At 37.5% G+C, this 27,290-nt stretch overlaps 1 protein-coding gene across 1 annotated transcript in view; it reads left to right on the top strand.

Moving 5' to 3' along the window:
- Positions 1-1,774: 1,774 nt before the first annotated feature.
- Positions 1,775-27,290, top strand: part of LOC140238618 (intermembrane lipid transfer protein VPS13D-like) — a 133,365-nt gene continuing 107,849 nt past the window's right edge. The window contains exons 1-20 of the mRNA XM_072318518.1: positions 1,775-1,871; positions 2,539-2,616; positions 3,353-3,540; positions 4,418-4,507; positions 9,416-9,532; positions 10,326-10,454; positions 12,588-12,635; positions 14,056-14,303; positions 14,890-15,058; positions 16,380-16,481; positions 17,223-17,430; positions 18,202-18,590; positions 19,462-19,643; positions 20,013-20,241; positions 20,623-20,712; positions 21,411-21,510; positions 22,514-22,715; positions 23,248-23,470; positions 24,570-24,700; positions 26,743-26,858. Of these exons, the coding sequence (XP_072174619.1) occupies positions 1,775-1,871; positions 2,539-2,616; positions 3,353-3,540; positions 4,418-4,507; positions 9,416-9,532; positions 10,326-10,454; positions 12,588-12,635; positions 14,056-14,303; positions 14,890-15,058; positions 16,380-16,481; positions 17,223-17,430; positions 18,202-18,590; positions 19,462-19,643; positions 20,013-20,241; positions 20,623-20,712; positions 21,411-21,510; positions 22,514-22,715; positions 23,248-23,470; positions 24,570-24,700; positions 26,743-26,858 (3,136 nt within the window). The remainder of the gene's footprint in view (positions 1,872-2,538; positions 2,617-3,352; positions 3,541-4,417; positions 4,508-9,415; positions 9,533-10,325; positions 10,455-12,587; positions 12,636-14,055; positions 14,304-14,889; positions 15,059-16,379; positions 16,482-17,222; positions 17,431-18,201; positions 18,591-19,461; positions 19,644-20,012; positions 20,242-20,622; positions 20,713-21,410; positions 21,511-22,513; positions 22,716-23,247; positions 23,471-24,569; positions 24,701-26,742; positions 26,859-27,290) is intronic.

Here is a 27,290-nt window from a genome sequence, read left to right as displayed (position 1 = left end):
AAGTTTGGGTCATGAGGTCAAAGGTCAAAGGTCAAAAGGTCAAGTAAAAATATTAAAACTTCTTTTTTTTCTCCATACCTTGGAAAATTGTTCAAGGTATCTTCATGGAACATAGTATATACATATACTGAGTGGAAGTGATTATCTAGAGAATGTAGAGTTCATGGGGTCAAAGTTCAGGGGTCAAAGGTCAAGTGCAACACTTCAAAATTTTACTATTTCCCTCCTATCATGCAATGCCAGCAGGGTTATTTTTTTTACACTTGGTGTATGCATACATGTGTAACCTAATAGAAATTCTCTGGAAAGTTTTTTTTTTTCTTCTTTTTTTGCCTCTAAGGTCAAAAGGTCAAAGATCAAGTGAAAGTGCTGAACTAACTTTTTCCTCCATGTCTCGGAAGTGGCTCAAGTTATCTTGAAACTTAGTACATATTATGCATGTTCTACCTGAAAGTGATTATCTTATGAATTTTAGGGTCAAGGGCCAGATGAAAATGGTAACAATTTACTATTCAATTCAGAAATTGCACTTTTTCTCCACACCTGTACCTTGAAAATTACTCAATGCCTAAATGTATGAATGGGTCAAAGTCAAGTTAAAGTCCTTAAATCCCTAGATACATGCTCTCCTATTCATCCAATTAAACCTAGGTCAAGGAAGGTGAACATTCAACACATTTGTGACAAACTTGTCATTTCAATATTTTGCCAATTTTGTGAAAATGTAATCACACATTGTCCACATGTACTATCTAGACCTTTGGGAAAATCATGCATTATGGCGGAGGCATACCAGTCGCCAAAGCGACATTTCTAGTTTTTTTTTTTTTTTGGGGGGGAGGGGGGTACTACATTTCTTAATTAAATTATTGAACTTTTAAAATTTTCAACACACCGAAAGTATTGCATGTAATACAAATAGTATCTCACATTATATTGCCGTTTATTCCGTCAATAAATTGAAGTTTTGAGACTTGGGGTCCGGAACTTATGCGGGAAAAATAATTTCGCGACCGGGCCGTGCTGCTACCAAAGAGCGCACGCACGCAATAGATCACTGCACTTCCAGCCACGCACGCATAATTTGCTGCGTGGTCAACTCGCCATTTTAAATTCTGCAACGTCAACGATGAACCCTGATGGTTGGGGTCTGCGCTAGAAAGTGCCATTTTTTTTTGTTCAGTGGACTTACGTACCTTCTGTAATATCAGCATGCATTTTACGTGTGGAGTAACGTACATATGTCTATAAGTAATAAATTGTAATACAAGTTTTGTAGTTGTGTTGTGGTTCTCCACTTTGATGGCGAGGCTGCGACTGTCTGACGTAGTGTCAGGTTGGGCTAGTAAAATGGCTGTGTGTAATAATGTAGACAGAAAGATCCGCTTGTCCGGAGGAGTCTCTTATTTTTTTGACATTATCGCTCTCCTCTGTAGAGGGTCCGTGAAGCCAGACGTAGTGTCCGCGGAACATATCCCCGACGGCCAGATACAGACCGATCTTTCGGTCAATCCTGTGTGATGCTAAATCATCTCCTTTCATGTCTTTGCTTTGTTAGTCTGTGTGATAAATTCGATCGGAAGTTGATCCTTTTGGTGTAGCGGGTCACATATATGTCTTGGTTGAAAATTGTTTTGATTTTCCGAAGTCATCGATTGCTTTCACTGTATTCTTTTTTAATATATTCACTGCAGTTTATACCAGAGTGGCTGAAAATGTGTGCATATGAAGGCAAAGTGTCTGACTGACAGCGAATATTTGTAATCCAGCAGCGATGTTAGAAAGACTAGCTGCATGGGTCCTCAACACGTATCTGGGAGAATATGTGGAGAACCTCAACACCGACCAGCTATCCATTGGACTCTTAAGTGGTAAGGTTGACTCCACATCTTCCATTCCAAGAAACAGGCTGTTTCTCTCCCCAAGTTCCATTTCCAATCCATTTAGTGCAGTACACAAGAAAGAGCAAGAGAGCAAAACTGTACCTTATTTATGTTTCACTCATAAACATGATGAGAAGAAGCATATTTTACTCTAACATGCACTTCCCATAAACACCTACTACCCAAGCATACACTAATTGGGACTAGTCTTCAAGGGGTCAAAGAATTTACATCAGTGTCTGTTTTCCATTTAATAAGTTACAAGGTACATCAAGACCACTTTTCACTGTTAACAGACTGCACATGAAACTTAAAAGGGCAGGCAAATGGTATGTTAAAGTGTACCAAGTTTGTTCAGTTGTAGTATGAGAATATCATTTAGTGTTTCTAAAGCACATGTTAGTCAGAAACATGATGTTTGTAAACATAATTAGTCATACACTTGATGTTTGTATTTAAACATAACTTCTGGTAGGCTTGGGTATCAGAGAACCATACCTGTGTAAAGCAGGAACAACATGTAACAACTGAAATTGATTTGTAAAGAAGCAACATTGTCTTGTATCTTATATGTTTCATTCATTGACTTTAAGTTCTGGTTTGCAGATGGTCATTCACTGCATTGATTGCCATAATTGCCATCTCTTTTCCTCAGGTGCTGTTGAATTAGAAAATCTCCCACTGAGAAAGGATGCCTTGAAGCACTTAGATCTTCCAGTGGAGGTCAAAGCAGGTGAGTTTTGTTCACATAGTTAAAAGTAGAAATTTTCTGATTCACCATATCTTTGGTAGTTCATTTTCTTTTTCATAACATGTCAGAAGGAGGCCATTCAAAGAACCTAGAAATTAGTTTACTTAAACCAAATCAAGTCCAGAAGTTTGCTGCAGAAATCATAATGTTTTCCTCATCTAGTTAGCTCATCTGCATTTTACTTCATTTCCTATCATGTTTGACAATTTCAATTCAGTGGAATTTATTAAATTCATAAAATCTGCACACAATTAGGAAATCCTACAAAAATAGGCCTATTTTAAAGGCAAACATGACTGTTAATCTTCTGCAAAAAGTGTAGTCCCTTACAGTTGGTTTGGACTAAAGTGAAATGATAAAATTTTAATTGTAATCATGATATGACTGTAATATGTGCTGTAGTCTAGATAAATTCTTGTTTGCTTGTTTCTGAAGTCCAGATTTAAACAGGAGCCAACAGATCCCAGAGAGCAATGGCTGTACAGTGGAATCTTGTCATAAAAGAAGTTTTTCTTTATAAAAAAACAAAAACAAAAACCCAACCTATTATAACAAGGGGATTTTGCAAGCCCCAGCCTTTATATTTCTTTGTTTCCATATCCTGGTATAGTGAGAAACCTTATATATCAAGGCAATTGTCATGGTTTTGTAGTTCCCCGTTTTAACAAGGTCCCCATGCACTGATTCATTCATGTGTCTTGCGACGATCTGGTGACAGGCTTCATCGGGAAGATCCGCCTGCAGATTCCCGTGAGGCACCTGAAGACCGAGCCATGGATCATCTCCATCGAGAACCTGTACCTGGTGGCCGGCCCCGCCTTGAGGTCCAGGTACGACGAGAAGGAGGAGGAACAAGAGCAGGAGAGGAAACAGCAGCAGCTGGATGCGGTGGAGTCGCAATGGAAGGTGAGAAAAAAGCTTGTGTGTGGATCTAAGCAGCAGATTTGACGGTGTGTGTGCATTGTGTGAGGAGATCAATTTGATCATTCTTCATTTGTCAGAAGTGCACAAGTAGTTTCACCAAAAAATAAAACAGAACTGACATTTTGCTTACATTGCAAAAAGGGAATAATGAAGTTATAACAATGCGAATATGTACTAGTACATTGGTAGTAAGGCTCATAACGATGAGAATGATGGTACTGTAAAAGTGGGTATTTTTGCACAAGTAATTTTTCGCGCTCTGCCGGGTAAGAAGAGTTCCCACGGTTTTTAATTCTGCAGAATCAAGACATCAACAACTGGAGCATAGGGCAAACAAAAATATCTGTGTACTTTATTTTTGCGCTAGCTTCTGGTTGCGCGAAATGCGCAAAAATTTACACTTTTACAGTACCCGTACATCAGAACTTCATTGATGATACTACTGTTATGACTACTGCTTAAATGTAAAAATGTGGTAATAATGATTGTGAATGGTAATGAGGATTTTTATGTTAAAACAACATTAGCACTCATAGAGTAATTTTTTTGATAAAATATGTTAAAGTGCATTGCATGTTTCAATCATGACTTCCTGTGTTTATTGTGGCTGTGTCAAATAGATCTAGATATCATTGGTTGCATACATTGTATGTTTTATGTCACTGCCAATACACAAAATGTGTACATCATTCTAAGGAAATGAATTTACTTTGTTATGTAATATGAGTAGAACATTAGTAGATGATATGTGGTAGGACAAGCAGAAAAAGGAATGGAGAGCTGTTGAGTGAAGAATGTCAACAAAGTGTATACTGTATCTTGAAACAACATCACATATTTTGTGTTACTCGTATTTCAGAGGAAAATGGAAGTAACAGATGGAGACGACTCCAATTCGTGGTATGCCTACTCAACATCTGTCTTCTACAATGTCCTGGAGAACCTGCAGGTTAGTATTAAACTTTCCCTCTCTCTCCATGGCCAGTGCCACATTTTCAAAAGTGGGGGGGGGGGGGGGGCAGTTTATATTTCTGGTGCACTTTCGGGTTTCATTAGCTGACAAGCAAAGAAAAGGCCCCATTAAAAAAAAAAAGAATAAAAAATCATTCTGGTACAACTTGCAATCAGGAAAAGTTGTTTTTCCCCCAGTGCTACTGCAGGGTAAAACAAGGGGGGGGGGGGGGGGGGGAGCCAAAGTGGTTACACCCTATGTATTCCTCTGTTGTGCCATAAAAGTGTGGGGGGGGGGCTGGTTCTGCGGGCCTTGCTCTCTCTTTTGTCTTGTTTTTAAGTGTCTACTAGCCTGAGGGGCAATTTTATATCATCAAAATACATAGAGCAGCTGCATAGCTGGGATGGGTAGAGTTACTGTATAAATTTGCAAATGAAGTCTACACACACACACACACAAAATAAAAATTAGCGATGCATGTTGAATCTTGTCAGGAAAATATGAGTGTTTTGTATACTTTTGTATACACTGTTACTGAACTACTACGTGCATGTAATCTCTTTGGGGCTGAATATACTGAATGTTCTGTTGTGATAAAATATTCCATGCAGGCATCTTCTCATGCTGTAATGTGCATAATTGAGTTTATGAAGCATTCTTGACTTTACACAGCTGTCTCCTTTCCAAACTGTTTTGAGAATACATATATTACATGTGTAAAAATGGCTTCATCCATTCAGTGGAATAGTTGCATAAATTGTATTGTTGTCTATTGTGTACATTATCTATGATTTGTTCGTTAAAGTCATAATTTTACACCTTAGTCATAGTTAGTGGTCAAAATTGGATGGACTCTTTCATTTGAATTGATTGTTTCTATTTTCTGAAAGTGTTTTGCAAAGTACATGTATGTAGGTTACATCATGTATACATTGAATATATGAAATAAGACAAATGCAAAAATATCTTCGTTGCCTGCAAGGTTAAGCCACTGTTAGGCTATTATTCCTAAAGACACATCAATTTCTTACTGTTGTGCAATGCAACCCTAGTGCACATCATCACTCATTCAAAACCATCAACCATTGGTTGTTCAACTTTCGCAATAATTTCAAAGATGCACCCATTTTGAGTAGTGATATCAGGAAAAGGTTCACTGTTGGCAATGGAATTTTTGTGCCGTACCTTTTTGTTACAGAGCCATTACGAATTATAAGGTCAAATAATAATTTGTGCAGATAGATGTTCAAAATTGCATTGTTTTGTGAAATCCTTGGTCATAGTACTGGCATGCAGCATGAGTAAAACACAATTTTACCCTACCAGCATCTTCTTGTCCAAGACCATTATGGCCTGTCAATAAATAATTTTAGGGCCTTTAAAAAGTAACTTCTGCATACAGGCGTAGCAGTACCTGCAATAATAATTGAGATGAACTTTGTAGACAAAATGCTGTAAATTCTATTCCTGAGTCTTCTACAATTTTGTGAATAAGTTGTGTTGAGCATGACCAATACATATTTTACCAGGTACACACACAGACACAAACATACAGCTGTACACATACAGTGTCACTGGTAGATTAATATCTAGGTAAGGGAGAAATATATGTACAAGTATACCAGTGCTCAATATTATTGGTCAGTAATTCCAGATCCAGGTTGATGATGTTGATAGGAAATTCATACTTGGTTTATGTAAAAAAAATATATATATATGTGTACATGTAAATTGTAAAGCCAAGCATATTATATCTCTTCTGAAGTTACAGATCTTGTTGTGAAACTTGCAAAATGAGGTCATTTTATTGGGAAAAAATGCAGACATTTGTTTGCAAAATTCACAGTTTTGTGTTTTAATCTTTCAAAGCCTTTGAGTCATTTCAAATCAATATCTTTTTTTTTTTTTTTAAGGTTTTTTAGAGCGTATTGTGTACATTGATGTCATACTTGCATTTAAAGCTATTTTTTTTTTTTCAACTGCCTGATCTGGTATGTGCTCAAGTAAGCCATATCATTGTCATTCATCTCCAACAACTGTTTATCAGGTGACTTTTTTCCTTTTATACTGAGTTTATGGTAGGTTGTTCAAAAATAAAAAATAAGAAACATTTGATAGAAAGCTTTGTAGTTGGGATTATGTAATGATGCCGTTCTTCTATAGAAAACCAGTGTTCTGCTATGATGAGACTCTGGTTGTGATGAGTTACAGATTTTAAAATATGGGTCACAAGGTACAAAACATTTGTCATAGTTTCTTACTTTCAAACCATTCTGTTAGATGTTTATGTACATGTACAAACAGGCAGATTATGTTTGATTATCACAGTACATTGTACCTTTGTTTGAAGATAAGAGCAAATATGATTTAAATGATCTCAATGTTAATCTTCTAAATCCTCAAGTAATTTATTGTCTGTTCATCAAACCCTAACCCTCCAATATTTCTTTGGTAAAAAAAAAAAACATTTTTTTCCCCCAAATATAGTTACTAGAGTTGAGAGTGCATTACAAGTGTACATGAAGACTGCCCTGTTTTCAAAGCCCTATATTTCATCCTCCATAGCTCTTTAAACATGATGCACTTGTATTTATAATGTGTCTTTAAAGTGAATTATTGCTAGATAATTGATGCCATGAACTTATGTCCTCTCGTCTACCATTAAGAAATTGATATGCAAAAAATGACCTTTGCCCTTCAATTTTTTTCAAGTGCTTCAAAAGTACAATTTGCACCTTTAATTTTTCTCAGCATTTGAATGTACATTTCCTCGTATTTTGTATGTGAATGTAGCTAAGTTTTCCATGAATGGAATTCTGAGATTTTGATATTATTTTCTGTCTTTTTGTATGTTTTCCGCTTGAACTACAATGCGAGTGCTCTTCTTGGCAAATCCAGTTTTGGTTTGCAGTGAAGGGCCAATGCCATTTTGAAAGCACATTGCCACCATAATTATGTCTTGCAGTCAGCTTGTCTGTTGATAGATGCTGCCCTATTTTAAAACTGTTACAGTAAAGCAAATATCACTTGAACAGATAAAAAGTCAAAGTGTATGTTTATATTGTTGACGTGAAGTGCAGTGTACCAAGACTTGACAGTACTGGGTAAAGACATCTTGTGATCATAATTATTTTCATGCATCTGCACATATTCTTCTTGGCCAGTGAGCGCCAGTAATTGGAGTAGATACTGTATGCCCGTATCAGTCATGTTATCTTTTATTGTGAGGGATTCAGCTAAATTTTATGATATAAATCTGCACTAGAATAGCTGTGCTGCCGTATAGTCTGTAAACACCTTTGATTCAGACAATACAGAGTTCCCAGAATGTACACCTATATATGTACACTGTAGTTTGTCTACAGACTACAAATGTGTTGATACAATGTATATGGAACTTCTTCTCAACCTACATAATCCAGCTACAGCTACATCTTATCAAAAGTGCAGGGGGCCAGGAAAAGCCTTTTCATTCTTTACTACACTTGTATTTGGAATTGTGGAATCAAAGAATTATGTTGAATGTTATAGGTCACAGTAAAATACTTAACTCAGAACCTTAAATATAGATCTTCAAATTATTGAAGAACAGGTGAATGGATACACATCATCACATTAAAGAGATTTAATGATAAAACTGATTTCTTTTTTTTTTTTTTTGGGGGGGGGTCCATTTTACTATTATTATTATTATTTTTTTTGCATTTATAGGGCATTAGTTTTCCCATTACTTACATAATTTGGAAGTACGCTAGACATGTGAAATGTAGAAATCGATAGTCAATAGTAAGCTGTAGACAATTGTTGGTGTATTGCTCTCGTAACAGAAATCACATTGTACCTTTAAAGTCTGGTATTCGGCATCTGAAATGTCAAGAGCATAGTTGGCATTGGCACTACGTATGTTGCGCAACTTTCTACAATGAGAATGATGCCCAGTGTTGGCAAACATATCTCAGGGCTGCACGTTGAAATGTGTCTGATAGCCAGGGGAGGATGATACTTTCATTTGGCATTAAAGGCATAATTTACCATTTGCAGATGAAAGCATTAGTGCTTTAAAATAGTTCTAAAATGTGAGTTAGGGATAGAAACAACCACTGTCGAAATTTGAATCCGTATAATCGATGTTAAGTGTTGTTAAATACACAAAATGTGAACAATAGTTATAATAAAAATGTTTCCAGACTAAACCGTATACAGTTACGGTTTATTGAGAAAAACCCTGATATCTCCTTATATTTTAGGTTTTATTGCAAATATTTCATATGGTAGGATGTTTTATGATACAACAGACCTACACTTATGCATCAAATGTGATATCTGGAACATTTTTGAAATCACTGCTCCCAAAGGTAAACTGGACCTTTAATGGTGATTATCATATAAAAAAAAAAATGAAATTTTCATTCATAAACAAAAGCATGTTTGCCTAAATGAGATGGCAGGGAGGTTAAAGTAAAGAAATAAATAAATAAGATAAAAATTGAACAAGATGGATTACATGAAACTGTGAAAATCTTGACTATGTTTTGATTGTGATGACCGAACTTGCCGTAACTTTCCATGACATAGTGTTTGACACTGGATTCATGTAAATTGTTTGTTTTTTTATTGGTGTTTGTTTGTTTGTTTTTTGTGACACAAAATGTGGCAAATTGCAGACCATTGACAAAATGCCCAGTATAAAACATCATTTGAAAATAAGTAAAGGATAAGAACGAAAAAGAAGATCAGTGGCAGAATGCAATATCAGTATGACTCTTTTTTCATTTGTTGCTAATAATGCAAGCCACTAGCCCACAATGTGGCAAGTGCCTTTCATCATGTTCATGGATTCACAAGTGTATTACATGTGTGTCAGTGTCTTAAATGAGATTATGTGGTTCTCTCCCTCACTCACAGCTAAAGGTCAAAGATGTCCACATTCGCTACGAGGATTCAACGGTTGTGCCTGGAGAGTCTCTAGCCTTTGGTATCACTATCAAGAGTTTGTCAGCAGTCAGCACAGATGAGAACTACGTAGGTTTTGATCTTCAATATTGTTGTCATTTTCTCATTTAGCTCCATATGTAAACTTTTCTTCCAATAGAGCATAGTATTTCGTAGGGGTATGTGGATAAATTAATCTATGTCCAGAAAGGTGTATATTTCACAACATTAGTTGGGAGTATTCCTTTTGGACATTTTGAAGTATAGTAATATTGCTACTGGTGCAAGAAATATAATTTTGTATTCCTGTTATCATGGCTATGATGAAGATTATCATTGTGATGGTGATGATGATTGCTGGCAGATTTATGAACAATAGCAGTAAGTTATCATACAGGTAATATCAGTATTATTATCATCAGAATCTGTTACCATCATCTGACAACTGAGACAGATACTTTACTTTCAATTACCACAGGGTGGTAGATGGTACTAAATGATCAAGTTGATATACTAGTTACAGAAAGGAAAAGATGAATGCAGTGTGCATGTTTTATTTTAACTAGTCAATGAACAGTTTGTAAAAAGAAAATTGATACATTTAAATGTGCAAACAAAAAACAATTCATATAAGATTATGACACTGCTTTGTACAGTTTACCATAGCGCACACACAAAAATGGTATTGTACAGGTACAAAACCCAACATTTCCATATCTACGTGTAGTTGTTTTCCCTCACATCCTTTATCTTTGTCTGCACTCAATCAAAAATGATGCTGAAATTAAGTTGATAAAAACCACCCCCCAAAAAACAACTTTTGAGTAGTTCTGTTCTTTATAGTAGTAAATCTTTGGATCATGGTTTTTCGTTCTGGATACAGGAGCAGAAGCTGCTAGGAGGGGAGAACGCAAACAACATGAAATTCAAGCTTGTTGAGCTGGAGAGTTTTGCCATCTACTGGGACACTGACTCAGCTCCAGTCTCTGACCTTGACCTCAGTGACCTCAGGGTGAGTGCAGTATGAGTCTAATCTCCTCTGACCCTGACCTCAATGGCCTATGAAGGTTTCAAAGGTCAAACTGCTCTGACCTACGTATTCAGCTCAGTGACCTCTTGGTGAGAAGTTTAAACTGTATGTGCCATATGTTTAGCAAGTCTAACTTTTCACGAATCAGGACCTCCCAAGGATTTGGCAGGTGGTTAAATTTGCGATCGTGGAGTACAGTGCTGAATGGAGAAATGTATATGTGCACATCACATTCATATTGCGATCAGAGTCAATATTTTCATGTATCTTTAAATTTGCGAGTAGCACCTGACTCACGAAATTTGCAAAAATAAAAACCTAACGACATATTCAGTGTTTGCAGTAGGTCTCTGCCTGTTTCTTTAATATGTTTCACTCCATTTCTCTCCTGGCTGATGATTTCAGAGATGCCAGCTGTTAATTTTTTTACAGTATTTCGTCCTGTTTTCACCCAATGTGCTGTAGGTTTGAGGGAAAATGTATTTTCTTCCAAATTGTATTACTACACTTGTCTTTTGTAAGAAAGTAAAAATACAGTCCTCTCCCCCCCCCCCAAAAAAAAAAAACACCTTTTGCAGCCATCAAAACAGTGCAATGTTGTTTTACAAGGGTGACATCCCTATGATTGTTATTCCCAGTCATCTGTTACCTACATGAACCTTCAGAAGTTGATATTCATACTACTGTTATTTCCTCCTTCCTTTTCAAAGGAGCAAAACAGAAGTTTTAGGCTTAGATTTCACTACTTCTTCCACTCTGTATTACCTGTGTCTGTTCCATAAATTGACAGCTAGGCTTCAGTGAGTTGGGAGCATGCACTAAAGATGTAAGCTTGAATGCATGCAGAGACTCCAACTCTCCCGCCAAAAGTCCATTTTCGTAAAATCTCCCGTTCTCCCGCTTGAAATTATCTTTCTCCCACCCAAACACCTTTTTAAAACCTGGGATTAAATTTTCATATCCGAGGGAATCCAGGGTAAAACTTAAACTCTGCGATGCATATGATGTATGAAATGAAGTTTTATTAAGGCAGAATATATGATTTGAATCATTGAATTATTACTTTAATTGGTGCCATCGTATGTTGAAAAATAAGCCTGAGATAGCACGAGAGAGCATCTAGAACCCTAGAGCTTCCTGGGCCCTTATAAGCGGGCCCTGATGGACTCCGGCGGCAAGGGACTTCATGCTTTGTGCTCGTGATATGCGCTTCATGCAAATCAAGTTGGAGTCTCCTGTCTGGTGGGGGTTTCAGGTGGGAGAATCTCCAGATTAGAAGGTGCTTGAGGTTGGAGTCTCAGTACATGCACTATAGAAGGAGTAAGCTTGAGTGCATGCACTGGGTAGATAAAGGTTTGAGTTCAGTGACTGCGAAAATGTGGCATTCCAAAGTGAATTCAGCTCCGAACATAGCTAAGAAAAAAAAAACCTGTTGCTATCAGCATTATATTATACAGCTCAATATCATGTACTTTTTTTCAAATCTTATCATAATGTCTTAAAGGACAAGTTCACCTTCATTCACATAAGGATTGAGAGAATGTAGCAATATTAGTAGAACACATCATTGAAAGTTTGAGGAAAATTGGACAATCCGTTCAAAAGTTATGAATTTTTGAAGTTTTTGTGCAGTAACCGCTGGATGAGAAGACTACTGCAGTGTATGATGTCACATGCGTACAACAATATAAGGAAAATATAAAGAGAATTTCACAAAATTTCATCTTTTGAAAAAAGTACACATTCCTTTGACTTGTTACTGACATATGTTATGGGTAATATTATTCCCATTGCCTTTAGAAAGAGGCAAGTGAAGTGCTCTTTTATTATGCGAAAAAAGTGAAAATACGTTGAATTTTCTTTACATTTTCTTTATACTGTTGTACTCATATGACATCACGAGCCTTAGTAGTCTCCTCATCCAGCGGTTCCAACACAAAAAATTAAAAAATTCATAACTTTTGCATCGATTGTCCAATTTTCCTCAAACTTTCACTGATGTGTTCTACTAATATTGCTGTATTCTCTCAATCCTTATGTTAATGAAGGTGAACTTGTCCTTTAAGTTTCAGTGTCTGTTAAAATTTCTTCATCACTCCCTTGTCCCTCTTGCAGGATGCTTTGACAAGGGACCAGTGCAGGATGACAGGAAACCAAATTAAGGTATGCAGAGTTTAGTCTAGACTTCTTGTTAGAAAAGGATGTGTAATTATACAATTGTTAATATTAAGGAAAAGAAAGGTCATTATCCCTCTAGAGGGCTTCGTACAAAATTGTCAGGATTATTAATTTTTTCCCCTTGATCCTCCAAGATGTAATATTGGTCTCACCATGTAATGGAGGCATATACCTGGTATGATATATGTGACCCGCTACAACAAAATGATCCTAAAGTCGGGCGAGGTCGATTATTTGAAAATTGCATGACACAATTACCTATTCTTTTTGCTTTAAATTGATATACAGTATAACACGTCTTATAAAAATAATCGGCTGCGGAGATATCGATGTTTAAAAGAGAGCATGTCAAGACGTCTAGGAAATCACTGTTTTGAGAAAAGCGCCCTAAAAGTTCTCCTTGCGACGCAATCACAATCAAGAGACACGCAAGTCAGTATTCACCTCCGGACAATAGAAGTTAAGCCCTTTTAGCAACCTCCGAAATGCTCAGGTATAGCACCAGTCGACTGGGCAGTGTGCGAGCTTCACGCTTCGGTTAGCGGCAAGCAGCAAACTGACCAATGAGATCACTCTGGTTGTTGTTAGGGGCGGAGCCTATGTGTGGCGCTCAATCCAAATGTTCGAACCAGTTTCTGCTTCGTTGAAACGCCAAAAAAACATGGCCCAGAAAAACGCTATTTTTTGGTCTTTCCTTTCATCATTTTGCTTCAAAATTTCGACAGATGATAGAAAACATGTCAGACTCTAATAATATGTCAAATTCAGAAAATTGTAAGTTTTGACCAATTTTGATGCTCTAACTTCAAACTCGATTTTCACGGCTTCGACCGTGCGCGACTTTAGGACCATTTTGTTGTAGCGGGTCACATATATCTATGTGTGAGAAAAGTGCAGAGAAAGTTTATTTGATATATTAGGCCAGAGAAAAGAAGTACAAAGTGTAGGTGCTCACATATCAGAAACGTGAAGACCAAAACAAAAGTGATGTTCACATCTTGACACTTGAATGCTTTTCTGTGCACAATATGTGCACTGCTGATGTGTACTGCATGTTTGGAGCCTAAAATGTAAATATTGAGAGAAGCTAGGAATACTTTTGCATCCTTTATGTCTTTGCAGTACCCCTCCCCCCAACCATTGCAATGATCAAACATTGACTATTGTTTGATGCGGTGGAGTATGATACAAATAAAACAAGAGCTATAAAAATAATGACTTCTTTCCATGCTCCTATGTACATTACTACATTATGATGGTCCAAGAGCTCTATCAGACGTTAAAAATATTACATATTTCTGTAAAGTTTGGTTTTAACTTCCCTCATTACATGTGGGCTGCAGCCTTGATAGAAATCATAAACGTATATATATATTTTGATTGATTGTTTTAATTGATATTCCAGAACCATGAGTACATCCTGGAGCCAGTGAGTGCCGAGGCCAGACTTCAGCGCAATGGGTCCCCGCTCCCGCTGCGGTCCCGCAGCAAGCCCAGGTTCGTCTGCGACATAACGCTGCAGAAGATCCCCCTCTCCCTGTCGGAGGACCAGTACCGGGGCATCACGCTCCTCGTCAAGGAGTTCGAGAGGAACGAGAAGGCCCGACACTACCGGAAGTGGAGACCGGAAAGCTGGGGCAGCGACAAAGAGAGGTCAGTCGGTCAGTTGGTCAGTTGGTCAGTCGGTCAGTCATTAAAGTGGCACATTATAATGTGCGGGGTTCATACCATTTACTGACTCTTGCTAATTACCCTGGAACAGTGCCGTACATAAAGAGGGTCTGGACAACTACTTAAAGGACAAGTTCTACTTCATTAACATAAGGATTGAGAGAATGTAGCAATCCAGCAGTGATTGCGCAGATATTTCAAAAATTCAAACTTTTGAACAGATTGTCCGATTTTCCTCAAACTTTCACTGATGTGTTCTACTAATATTGTTGCATTCACTCAATTCCACATGTCTATGAAGGTGAACTTGTCCTTTAATATGATGTATGCACATCGATAGAAGCTGAAACATTGTGCAATCATTGTTTCATTAGACTGCCATAACACAGCTTTTCTGAGTGTGTATTGAATTGATGAAATACATGTACAATGTAGAATACACAAGCGAGTATTAAGTTGTAAGAGGTTTTATCTTTGCTTCATAGGTAGTATCTCAATGAAAAATGTGTGTGGACATTATTATACACTTATGTTGATTTCATGAAATATTCTCAATGTTTTGTGACAGTGTGAGGAGATGGTGGAACTTTGCCATCACTAGTGTCCTCCACGGTATCCAGGACAGGAGGAAGAGGAGATCACCCAAGTTCATCTCAGAAAGGATCGGTCTCATCAAGCAGTACACAGATGTCTACTCTCGCTTCATAGAGAACAAGACAGACCAAACCCAGTTCAAGGTGAAATCAGTAATACATTACCTTGTCTCGATTAGCGCATCATTGTTCATGGCGTTCATTTTGAAAGGGAGATACAAGAAGATACAATAAATGAAATTTTCAGATTAGATTTTAAAAGGTATAAAGATTGTAGAGATTCGCTAGCGTGGGAAAAGAAGGTTGGCCTGATTCAATGAATCTTAATTTGCTACCCACTGGTGTACATATGAAATCCATAGGCCATAGGCAGGCCTGCTAGAGTAGAATTGCCCATTAGGGACTATATATGTGCATAGGGATTTTTCAGCTTTGTGTGTGCTGGTGTAGAGATCAGCGATAAAACTATGCACAATTCGTTATGAGGATTCCCAAATTTATTTGAGTTGGGCCAGCCTTCTCATTGCATGGTCTGGAGATGCTGCAGGTACATGTACTTTAAAGTTAACAAGCGCATTGATTCTTAACCTGTCCAGACCTAACCATATCTCATGTAAGGCCAAAAGTGCAAGGGATGATTTTTTTCCCATTCAGATCTTTACATACATCAACTTTGTGTCATGTGGAGATGTCTTTTACATAAAGAGGGCTCAGTCTTTAACCAAGGTTACAAGCTTTATGGGAACTTGATAAAAATGTGTTTATAAAAAGTTCATGGTCTTGCTCAGCCATTTTGTGTATATACAGCCTTATCTATAAATTTCAGGCAAGGCCCCTCAAGTAAACCCATGAGCAATCCATGCAAAGGCCACTTTGTACCAAGAAGTATTACGGGGGTTATGCACTCCGGTCAAAACTCACTGGCAGCTATTTACAGGATGTCTGTGCCACTTTGGAAGGAAGTGTAGTGGCGGATGTACAGATCAGTGAACAAAACACAGAATTATATGCATTGGACAGATAATAAGCAGTTTGCATGTGGAACTACATGATCATGAGATAGTGGGCTATGTGTAATGTTCTTCCATGGGTACAACATTCTGGAGTTTTTTCCCTATACAGGCCATGTATTATAGATAGAAATCAAACAATACAAAATGATATTGTTGCTTCTCTTGGTGCAAAAGATAGAATTGGTAATATGTATTCCAGACAATACTGTAGGATAAGAAAACAAAAATATCTGACATGTGCGGATATGTGATATTAATGGATTGATAGGATTTCAAATCTTTCAGATGGAACATTTTGTATACTTTCTTTACTATTCATCTTCTGTTGCTCCTGGTCTTCTTTTGTTTTGTTATTGCTTTTAATGTGCTTTTCCCATTAGTTATTCATCTTCTATTGATACTGGGTTTTGTTTTTATTCTTGTATTTTATTTTTGCTTTTTCCTCCCATTAGACCATAATGATCAAGATGGAGAAGGACCTGTCCTTTGAGGAGATTAGGATTTTACGTGGTCTGGTCTACGGTCAGCTTGAGGAGAGGATTAAACAAGGAGAGGTAAAACTTTGTTCCTGTTTTGATAGATAACCTTTGGATCTCTTTACAAAGATGGTAGAATTGAATTACAAGAATGGAGTGAAGCTACACTCAAAATCTGCAGATTGAATTTCTTATGGTTATTTGCTAAATTTCATTGAATTTTTACATTGCAGTCTAAAAGGTTACTCCCTGAATTTAGAATAATAAGATGCTGAGAAGACCATGATGAAGCATTCTCAGTCATCGATCTATCCATCTATCTATCTATTTATCTATCTGTCTATCTATCTATCTATATATTCATATATCTATCTCTCTATCGGTCTGTCTGTCTGTCTATCAACACATGATGTATCTATCTATCTTTCTATCTGTCTATTTATCTGTCTATTTAAATCTATTTCATTTATTTATTTCATTCATTTTTCCATTTCAAAAAGAAATTATATACAATCATAAACATAATATGATTAGGTGAATACAAAATATTATACTATCTACCTATCCATTAATAGGTCTGTTAGTAGGTCTACTGTATACACATGTATTTTGACCTATCATAGATAAAGGATTGTGTGGAAAGTTGCATTTTTTTTTTTCATTATATGGAATGTAGTGTTATGTGAGCCTTTATTGCAATCGTAATGTACCTGAGTCAGGTTGAGGCACCTCATATATATGTCTGCTGACAGCAACATTCTCTATTGGGTAATGATTAATATTGTTACTGTCCATTTTTTGTACTAAATTTCTTTACAGGAAATCTTCAAGAAGCCAGCAGAGGCCCAGGAGGGGGGCATCATCCAGCGCTGGGTGTGGGGTTGGGGCTGGTCCTCCTCAACTGCTACCCAGGGTGGGGTGGAAGGTGCCGAGAGCAGTGTGGACGACGTGTCCTTAACCTCGGAGACGTCCTCGGGGGTGGGGAGCAGGCGTTCTACCTCCCCACCCCCTCTCATTGATGACGAAGGTGAGACATCTACCCATGTATAGATTCACAAACTAAAGGCCCTGTTTACCTTTGGGAGCAGTGATTTAAAAGATGTCCAAGACATCACTTTAATGCATATGTGTAGGTCAGTTGTATCACAAAACTTCCTACCATATATATATATATTTTTTTTTTTTTTTTTTGCAATGAAGCTTAAAATATAAGGAGATATTACCAATTTTCTCATTAAACCATAACTATAGATGGTTTAGTCTGGAAACATTTTTATTATAACTGTTGTTCACACTTTTTTATATTTAACAATACTTAACATCAATTATACTGGTTCAAATTTTTACATTGGTCGTCTCTATCCCTAACTCACATTTTAGAACTACTTTGAATCACTGATGCTGGGTTTTTGTTTTATCTGCAAATGTTGAATTATGCCTTTAATTTGGTGGAGAAATAATACTTGTAATATTCATAAACTAATTTAGTGCTTTACGTTTGCATAATTTCCTTAAGATACACATAAGGCAGTTTGTAATTTATCAAAATGTTAAAGTTTGGAATTATTGTTTGCAGAACATTTCAAATGATATTAAGTTGATTCACTCATGTACAATGAGTTACAAAGGATTTCATTAATACAATAGCCTAAAAACAGGTTTAAAACTAAAATACATGTTGGATAATTTACTCAAATTACACAGCAATGGTTAATGAAAATCAGTTCTGCAAATGATATTAGAGCTCATTGAATAAAAAAACAAAACAAAACAACATAGTCTTGTGTGATTGTTTCAGAGGAGCAAGAAATTTTGGATGTGATTGGGGACCCCATGGCGGACAATAACCTCCTGCGGAGAGACCACGTCTTCGCACTCCTCAACTTCAAACTCCAAGGAGGCTCCATAAAGCTCTGCAGCAGTTGCCGTGGTAGCAAGACCCCACCCCAGGCCTCCGCTCCTGCTTCCCCCAGTCTGGACTCCCAGGCCAGCCCTTCTGTTGAAACAGAGAGCAGCGGCAACGAGACCATCATCGAGCTAGAGTTTGCCAGCGTGAAGATGAGCTTTGAGTGGAGGCTACGGACGAGTTCATTCTTGTTCAGTGCCAAGCTGGGGGCCCTGTTCATACACGACGTGATGACAAAGGGATCGCTCTTCCCAAATCTCATCGCTCCTCAGCAGAAGAGGGTAAGGTGTTCAATGTGAAAGGGGCTAAAGATTGTTAAAGGGATTGTCTTAAATATTCCCAGTCAGGAAATGTATTCCAAGTACCCATATCACTTTTCAATAAAGAATACCGCTTTACATTGCACGAGAGTTTCATAAATGTCTGACTTGTGACTTTTTTAACTTGCTCCATGGTACATACCAAAGTTGTTTGTATTTCTTGTATAATTCATTGTTCAGAACAACTGTTAGGCAATTTGTGTCTTGTCTCAATCTTAGAAAAGAAACACAACAGAAGAAGAGACTGTTGCTTACATTGAATATGATCCCATGAAGGGATGGTATAGTATTGGTGGAGATGAGGATTGGGCTTTTAACTTTTTGCAAGATATCAAGAAAGTACTTATGAAATAATACAGAGCATGCCATTCTAAGAGGAATTCAAAGTTTATTTGATGAAAATCGGTTTTGGAATAGCTGAGACATCCAGAAACAAAAGAGAATATAAAGTGATCGTAATAAAAGATGGGTCCCACCTTTTATTAGGATTGCTCTGTTTTGGATATCTCAGCCATTGCAAAACCAATTTTTATCAAATAAACTTTGAATACCTCTTGGAATTACAAGTTCTTCCCGTTCCCATTACAATGTCCACAAAACAGGTGTCACACGATACGTCTGAACAAAACAATGCAAAGAACATGCAAGCATTAACTTGAAAAAGATAGATTATGTATTTGGCTGGGCAGAAGGTAGAATGGAAAATGAAATAACCATTTCAGAGTAACTTTCTCTTCGTATCACTTGATATTATGAGTGAAGAATATGAGAAAGTGTGATCATTTATAAAAACCTTGTTTTTGTTATTATCCTTTAAAACTCATCTTTACAGGAAGAGACTGTGCTCACGCCGAGGCAGTCGTACTCCCTACTCACCGGCCGCCCGTCAACGCCAAACATCTCCTACCTCTCCACCAGCACATCAGCCAGTAATCTTAAGCAGCCCACCCCGGATCTCCCTGTCTTCGAGATGTCCTACGAAGCCAACCCACCCCACTCTAATGCAGACTGCAGGTGGGTCCATTACCAACAGTGGTCTCTCGAAAATATGTTGTTCCGTGAATGTTGAGTCTACCGACACCAACTAAAATTCAACGGGTCAAAGGATAGATGATGAAGGATTAATTTCCAACGGACAGATGTTGTAGTTACACCTCATATTATTAGTGACATATTTGATGCAAATGTCAATTAACTATAATGTGATACTTCCACTTACAAACATAGTGGTTTAATCAGTTATTTTTTTTTTTTTTTTTTACAGTGATTTCATAGGAATTATATACTATAAATCACACAATTTTATGATCATGTAATCATTAAAAGTTCATACTCAATGTCTGTCCTTTCTATGTTTGCCTGCCACACCCCTTTCCCCACTAGACTTGAAATAATCAGCCGGCCGCTGGACATCGTGTACAACCCTGCAGCAATGGACAGAGTGTCCAACTTCTTCAACAAGGCGGAGGACCAGGGGGGCAAGGGCCTCAGTTCGAGACCCTCGGAGCTCCAGCTGACCCGGGCAGCCCGGCTACGGTACGAGGACTTCAAGACCCAGACCAAGCAGGAACTGATTCATACTTTGGACTCTCTACTGGAGGGGGAGCAACAGGTTAGGGCACCATACACACTTGTGTATATACACGTACCAACCATTTTAATCACCTTGAGTGTGTGCTATTAAGTAATTTGCCAATAATGGTTAAAGGGAATAGTCATGTTTCTCTCAGACTGAATACAAAACCATAAGAACTCAATTGAACATTTGTTACTTGTTAGTTATAATACGTCGAAATAATTTTCTGCATATCATCACTCTTTGATCAGTTCATACTGTAATTGTAGCACATGATAATCCAGGGTGGCTTGATCAGTATCTATTGAGAGTAAGAATGTTAATCTTCACTCTTGTTTGTTTAGTCTTATCCCATTTCTCTTTTCCGTTCAATGCATACTTTGACTGACGATGGTGCTCTTGTGAATTTTTCCCTAGACACAAGTAAAGAGATGGGACATTCACTGCGACATCTCAGCTCCCCTCATCATTATCCCTGACAACTTCTTCTCCAAAGATGCAACTCTGGTGAGAAACACCTTTATGAAGCACAAACAAACCTGCACAATAATGAAACAAATAGACAGACAGACAGAGACAGGCACAAACAAACAGTCAAATACTGTAAAAGTGGAAATGTTCATGCTTTTCACACAACCTCAGTCTGGCACGAAAAAAAGTATGTAGTATTTTTGCGTGCAATATGTTCTAGTAATTAGTGTCCTGATTCTGTGGAATTAAAAACATGCAAAATTTGTCATACCCAGCCGAGCATGAAAAAATTACTCGAAAATATCCACTTCGACAGTAGTTGAGTGGATGTCTCGTTATATTCTATAATCGATTAACAAAACACGCATGAACACAATCTCCCATTATGCAGGATAAGTGCCTATGAATATGCATGAGTCTTTCAGCAAGCCTCAATGAAAGGTGTGCCATTGCAGAACGATATGCCATCGATTGCGAAAGTGAGCGATGCACTGTTGAGATGAATGAGAAAATGCCACACTTGTTACCAGTCACCACAATATCATGATAAAGTCACAGGCAGTAGATGCAAGAAGCTTCAATCAGAAATTTGTTATCTCAGCTGTCTCCTGTAATGTTGCTTTAAGAGGCAAATTAAAGATTGACCTTTGCCCTTATGTAATCTACACAACTTTTCTTGCATTGAATGTCTACTGTAATATAAAGACATATATATCATCTTCTTTGTGCCGCAGGTGGTTCTTGACTTTGGAAAGCTTCAGTTGTCGAGTATGACAGCCAAAAGTACGTACAAGAGGAGTGAATCCCTTCAGCGATCATCGACTGGGGATGACGGTGAGTCGAGTCCTGATTAAAGGGAAAGTCTACCCTGAAAATGAGTTTGAGTGAAAGGCAGCAACGCAATGAGAGGAACAGGACAGTGAATGTTTTAGCAACTGTGATCAAAACTAAAGAAAGTTATGATTTTTTTGGAGGTGTGATCCATTAAAGGGGATGGCTAGTAACTGATCAGTGGGAATCATTGGGAATGCTGGGGGATGATTGTTCCAATCCTTGTGGGATTCATTTAAGAATATATTATATATCTGTTGTTGTGTGAAAATTGTTTGCTTCAGAACGATCTCATATTCAAGTAATGTGCAGTTTAATGCCCCGTCACTGTACAGGCATGCTACCCTGAAAACATTAAACTGCACATTACTTGAATATGAGACCATTCTGAAGCAAACAATTTTCACACAACAATAGATATATAATGTACTCTTAAATGAATCCCACAAGGATTGGAACAATCATCCCCCAGCATTCCCATTGATTCCCACTGATCAGTTACTAGCCCATCCCCTTTAAGCACAAATTGGCAATTTCATGCCACACCGAAGCTCACCCCCTACTTGCTCTTACTTTGAAGTGATAAATCTTTGTTTTCCCGTCATCACAAGATCTTTAAACAAGGATGTATTTACGGTATTTTAGCCATTGCTGGTATGAATGATTTGGAAGTCATGTTTGTTGCTTAATCCATTTTGCTTATTATCCGTTTTGTCTGCCAAATGAGAATTGGTCAGTATAATCTTCTGCAAATAAATATGTACTTGGTGGGAATGGAATATTGATGTTAATGTGAAATTTCAGAAATGATCAGTATACAAATATAACCATGGTAAAGATTAAAACTAAATAAAGTGTATTGTAGAGAAGAGAATCCTTTCTCAGCACAATGTTATGAATAAAACATTGAAAGCTTTTGTACTTTCATAACCTTATCATTGAAAGTTCAGCCCCTACTGTGTAAAGTTTATTGTATTGTTTTGCAATGTTTCTGTTTCCATGGTAGCGGATGTTGATGATGATTTCCTGACTCCACTCTCGACGCCTCCTGGTGAATTGGCCGAGGCTGACGCAACCCAGGCCGACACATCCCAGCGGCCAACATCCTTCAGCGTTGATTCCACAATGACAAGCGCCACCATCGACATGACGGACTTTGGGAACAGCGCCATCACGGCAGAATCTCTCAGGGATAGGATGTATGACAGGTGCGTGGCTGATATCGATAGACAGGACTGGTTGAGGAGCTATTATTTCAAATAGTTGATTCATGATCGATGTCACTCCCATAAGTTTTGTAAGTTGCTGTGAAGACATGGGGAAACGTCAGAAGAACTAATGCCTGCAGGGAAGGTTTACATGTGGCTTTGAAAGCAGAACAAAGATTGCCACATTACTGAAATAAATTGAAAGAACAAAGACATAAATATTGTGTGTAACTTATGATACATGTATGCCTCATGCCTCATGCCTCCACAAACAAATTTGAAAATACTTATGTATTTAAAAAATTTTTCTGGCATTTTGTGTGTTATTGTCAGTCCACATGTCTCAAGCTACATGTATATGGAAATGCATGTGTTTTCTCATGCAGAACGATTTTCAGAAAATTGTCTTAAAATTTGAAAAGAAAACGAGGTAGTCACTAAAAGAAAAATTCCATATTTTCTAATGCAGGAAACCACAAGCTGCAACGAATTCAAAATTACATCAAAAAGCTCAATATTTTCTGATTTGCAGGTACGCACTGGACATGTCTGACCTCCAGATCCTGGTGGCCAGTGGGTCGGAGAACTGGCGCATGTCACACACAAGAGGGCTCTGTCACCTGCAGATGTTGGAGAAGTTCTCCATCTCAGTAAAGGTAGAGCGGAGACTAGCCTTCACCACAGACCCACAGTGGCCAAGCATGACTCTGTCGGGGAACCTGCCCAGCTTGTCCATTCATGTCAACGAAAGGAAGGTGAGATGTACATTGTTACCCACGTTTAGCATGTTTGATTGGGTGTATTCTGCAGCACAGCGTAAAAGTCTTTTTGGATTTGGTAGCAGCTTACCAGACAAGCATTACCATATGTGTATTGTATATGACAACTAAATCTGCTGCCTCTGCTATGGTGACCTTTCAGATATACACTGTAGATGAATTCATTGTCGTAAGATTTGCAACAAATGATGCAGTGTGTCCTCATATCTTATTCTCCATTGTCCTTTGTTGTTATTTTGGTCTCTGTTTCTATTGATTTAAGTCTATCATGTGTGGCTATGTGTATTATACACAATTCTATCTGTTGTATGTGTGTGTCATACATGTATGTCTGCTTATTAATGTATTTATACACACACTCCAACGCACACACACATTTTTGTATAATCTATATCCAAAGAGTGAGACACACATATACAGTATGTCCCCCCCCCAAAAAAATAAAAAAAAATAAACAAAATAAACAAATAAATAAAATAATAAAAATACAATCGGATTTCTGCATTGATAACACCCAATATGATTCAACCATCTAAATGCTACTTTAGGGTCTTAAAATATGACATCTTAGCTCTATTTTGCAGAAAACCCCATTCAATTTGGTTAAGCGGTCACAGAGAAATGTGGATTGTTGTAAAGCATGTCATGAGTCTGATTCTTCCAACTTTAGCACTTGGATGCTCTTGGAACTGCATATTATTAAGTGTAAACACAATAGACAGAACTTGGAGGGAAGGGATTCCTGACATGCAGCTACAAAAATCCTCATTTCTCTTTGACCACTGAAGCAAATTGAATGGAGTTTTCTGCAAGATGTGGGCAATGAGTTTCTGTTTCATATCCTGAAATTGTGTTTGGATTGATCGACTATTTTTAAAGTTATCGTTGCAGAGGGTACCATTGTAATTTTTGGGGGGACATATGGTACAGGCAGACATAATGTAGATTTGCATCTTTGTGTTTGTGTGTCTGCACAGTCTTGTCATACAATTTTTTTTTTCTCTGTACAGCTTTGTAACCAATGTGCTTTCCTTGTTTCTCTCCTTATTTTTCATTTTCTCCTGTCCATCATCAGATCCAAGCTCTCAACAACTGCATGAAGATCATGTCCAGCAACTCGTCCAACCAGCCGGCCAGTCCAGTGGTGGAGCGACCGGTCAGTGAAATGTTGGACAAAGAAACCAAAGGACGAACACATTACACCAGGTACATCATTCTCTTTTTATGTCGGTTGCGTAGTGTTTGTATTTGTTTTCATTTGTTTTGCTATGCTACTTTTTTTATGCCTCCGCCACGAAGTGGTGCCGGAGGCATTATGTTTTCGGGTTGTCCGTCCGTCCGTCCGTCCGTCCGTCCGTCCGTCCGTCCTTCCGTCCGTCCGTAATGAATTTTGTGGACAAGGTAACTATCAAAACCCGTTGAGGTATCCTAATGAAACTTGGCATGTATGTGTATTAGGGGGTGAAGTTGTGCCTATCAACTTTTGGGTGCACATGCTCAAGGTCAAAGGTCAAAAGGTCAAGGTCAAATACATAAAATTTCACTATTTCCACCATATCTATTGAATGCCTGAAGATATTTTCTTGAAACTTAGTGTATACATGTATTACCCAATTAAGATTCTCTGGTGAAAGTTTGGGTCATGAGGTCAAAGGTCAAAGGTCAAAAGAGCAGGGTCAAATACATAAAATTTCACTATTTCCACCATATCTATTGAATGCCTGAAGATATTTTCTTGAAACTTAGTGTATACATGTATTACCCAATTAAGATTCTCTGGTGAAAGTTTGGGTCATGAGGTCAAAGGTCAAAGGTCAAAAGGTCAAGTAAAAATATTAAAACTTTTTTTTTTCTCCATACCTTGGAAAATTGTTCAAGGTATCTTCATGGAACATAGTATATACATATACTGACTGGAAGTGATTATCTAGAGAATATAGGGTTCATGGGGTCAAAGGTCAGGGGTCAAAGGTCAAGTGCAACACTTCAAAATTTTACTATTTCCCTCCTATCATGCAATGCCAGCAGGGTTATTTTTTTTACACTTGGTGTATGCATACATGTATAACCTAATAGAAATTCTGTGGAAAGTTTCTTTTTTCTTCTTTTTTTTGCCTCAAAGGTCAAAAGGTCAAAGATCAAGTGAAAGTGCTGAACTAGCTTTTTCCTCCATATCTCGGAAGTGGCTCAAGTTATCTTGAAACTTAGTACATATATGCATGTTCTACCTGAAAGTGATTATCTTATGAATTTTAGGGTCAAGTGCCAGATGAAAATGGTAACAATTTGCTATTCAATTCAGAAATTGCACTTTTTCTCCACACCTGTACCTTGAAAATTACTCAATGCCTAAATGTATGAATGGGTCAAAGTCGAGTTAAAGTCCTTAAATCCCTAGATACATGCTCTCCTATTCATCCAATTAAACCTAGGTCAAGGAAGGTGAACATTCAACACATTTGTGACAAACTTGTCATTTCAATATTTTGCCAATTTTGTGAAAATGTAATCGCACATTGTCCACATGTACTATCTAGACCTATTGGGAAAATCATGCATTATGGCGGAGGCATACCAGTCGCCAAAGCGACATTTCTAGTTTTTTTTATACAAATGTGTGTGTATTTTAAAGTGGGTGTCAGAAATTGTCAAAAAGCAAAAAAAAAAAAAAAAAAAAAGGAGAAGGAAGTTTGTTTGTTGCATGTAACATAGATCACAACATCAGGGAATAATGACACAAAGAGACTTTGTTTCAGATTATAGGCTTTTGCTGTAATTATAGTGACTTTTTTTACAGCTGATTGATTGGGGGTTTTTTTTGTTTTGTTTTTTTTGATAGCTGCTGGTGTTGTACCTGCAGTTATTACAGGTTGCAAATGTTATGAAATGTACAGAAAGGTACAGAATTAATCCAAAATATCAGAATCAAACAACAGTCAAGTAATTTTAGCTGTGAACAAAACAAAAATCAGGAGATCTCTCAGTTTTTCAATTTTATACCAAGAGGAAGTAAGAGTTGAATAGTCCTCTTTTCTCTTTTTTCTTTTTTCTTTTTTTTTAAAGATGGCATCAACATTCGAACCCCATTTTTTTTTTTTTTAGTTCCGTATTGTTGAGCCAATGTGGAAGGCTGTTACCTGCAAAATTTGATGAATACGTACGTACAGCTTCCATGCATAACACACCAGTTTTCCTGCGAATGGAAGGGCTATAAAATCTATTTTTCCTACATCCATCTTTCCCACCAGCCAATCAGACTTGGAGGCTACCATCCGGCAGAGGACTCAAGCCCTTCTGGAGGAGTCCAGACTGCTGGAGATGCAGTTCTCAGTCGACAAGATGTCTCTTGAGGTTCAGAGCAGAGGTTAGATACCAGTATTTGATATACAACATGGGCAGCTGGCATTTTATAGAGACCCTCATGAATTTTGTTAAGTTTTCATTATCACATGACTTCTCAGTAGCTATAAAGTTCATTGCAGGTTTTAAACTAGATGACTTTACAGCATGTCATATGATTAATTTTCATTGTGGCATATAAGAAGTGTGCTGTTTTTAGATGAGATGTATGCATCCATGCCCAAGAATCTGAAAAGGGGGATGGGAGAGAAATTAAGAGGTATACCTTTGTTTGACTGACAAGGTAACTGCGTGATCTGAACATTTTGTTTTGTTTTTTATCTTGTATTGTAGATCATTATTTCTTTAATAGCAAAATTCTTTCTTTTTCTTTTTAATTTTGGCAGAATATTCTGTTGCAGTTGAAAAATTACTCAAGTCTACATTTCATACAATC

This window comes from Diadema setosum, chromosome 15, assembly GCF_964275005.1.
Source record: "Diadema setosum chromosome 15, eeDiaSeto1, whole genome shotgun sequence".
NCBI lineage: Eukaryota > Metazoa > Echinodermata > Echinoidea > Diadematoida > Diadematidae > Diadema > Diadema setosum.
The sequence above is the reverse complement of the archived record's forward strand: the minus strand, read 5'-3'. Positions and strand labels throughout refer to the sequence as shown.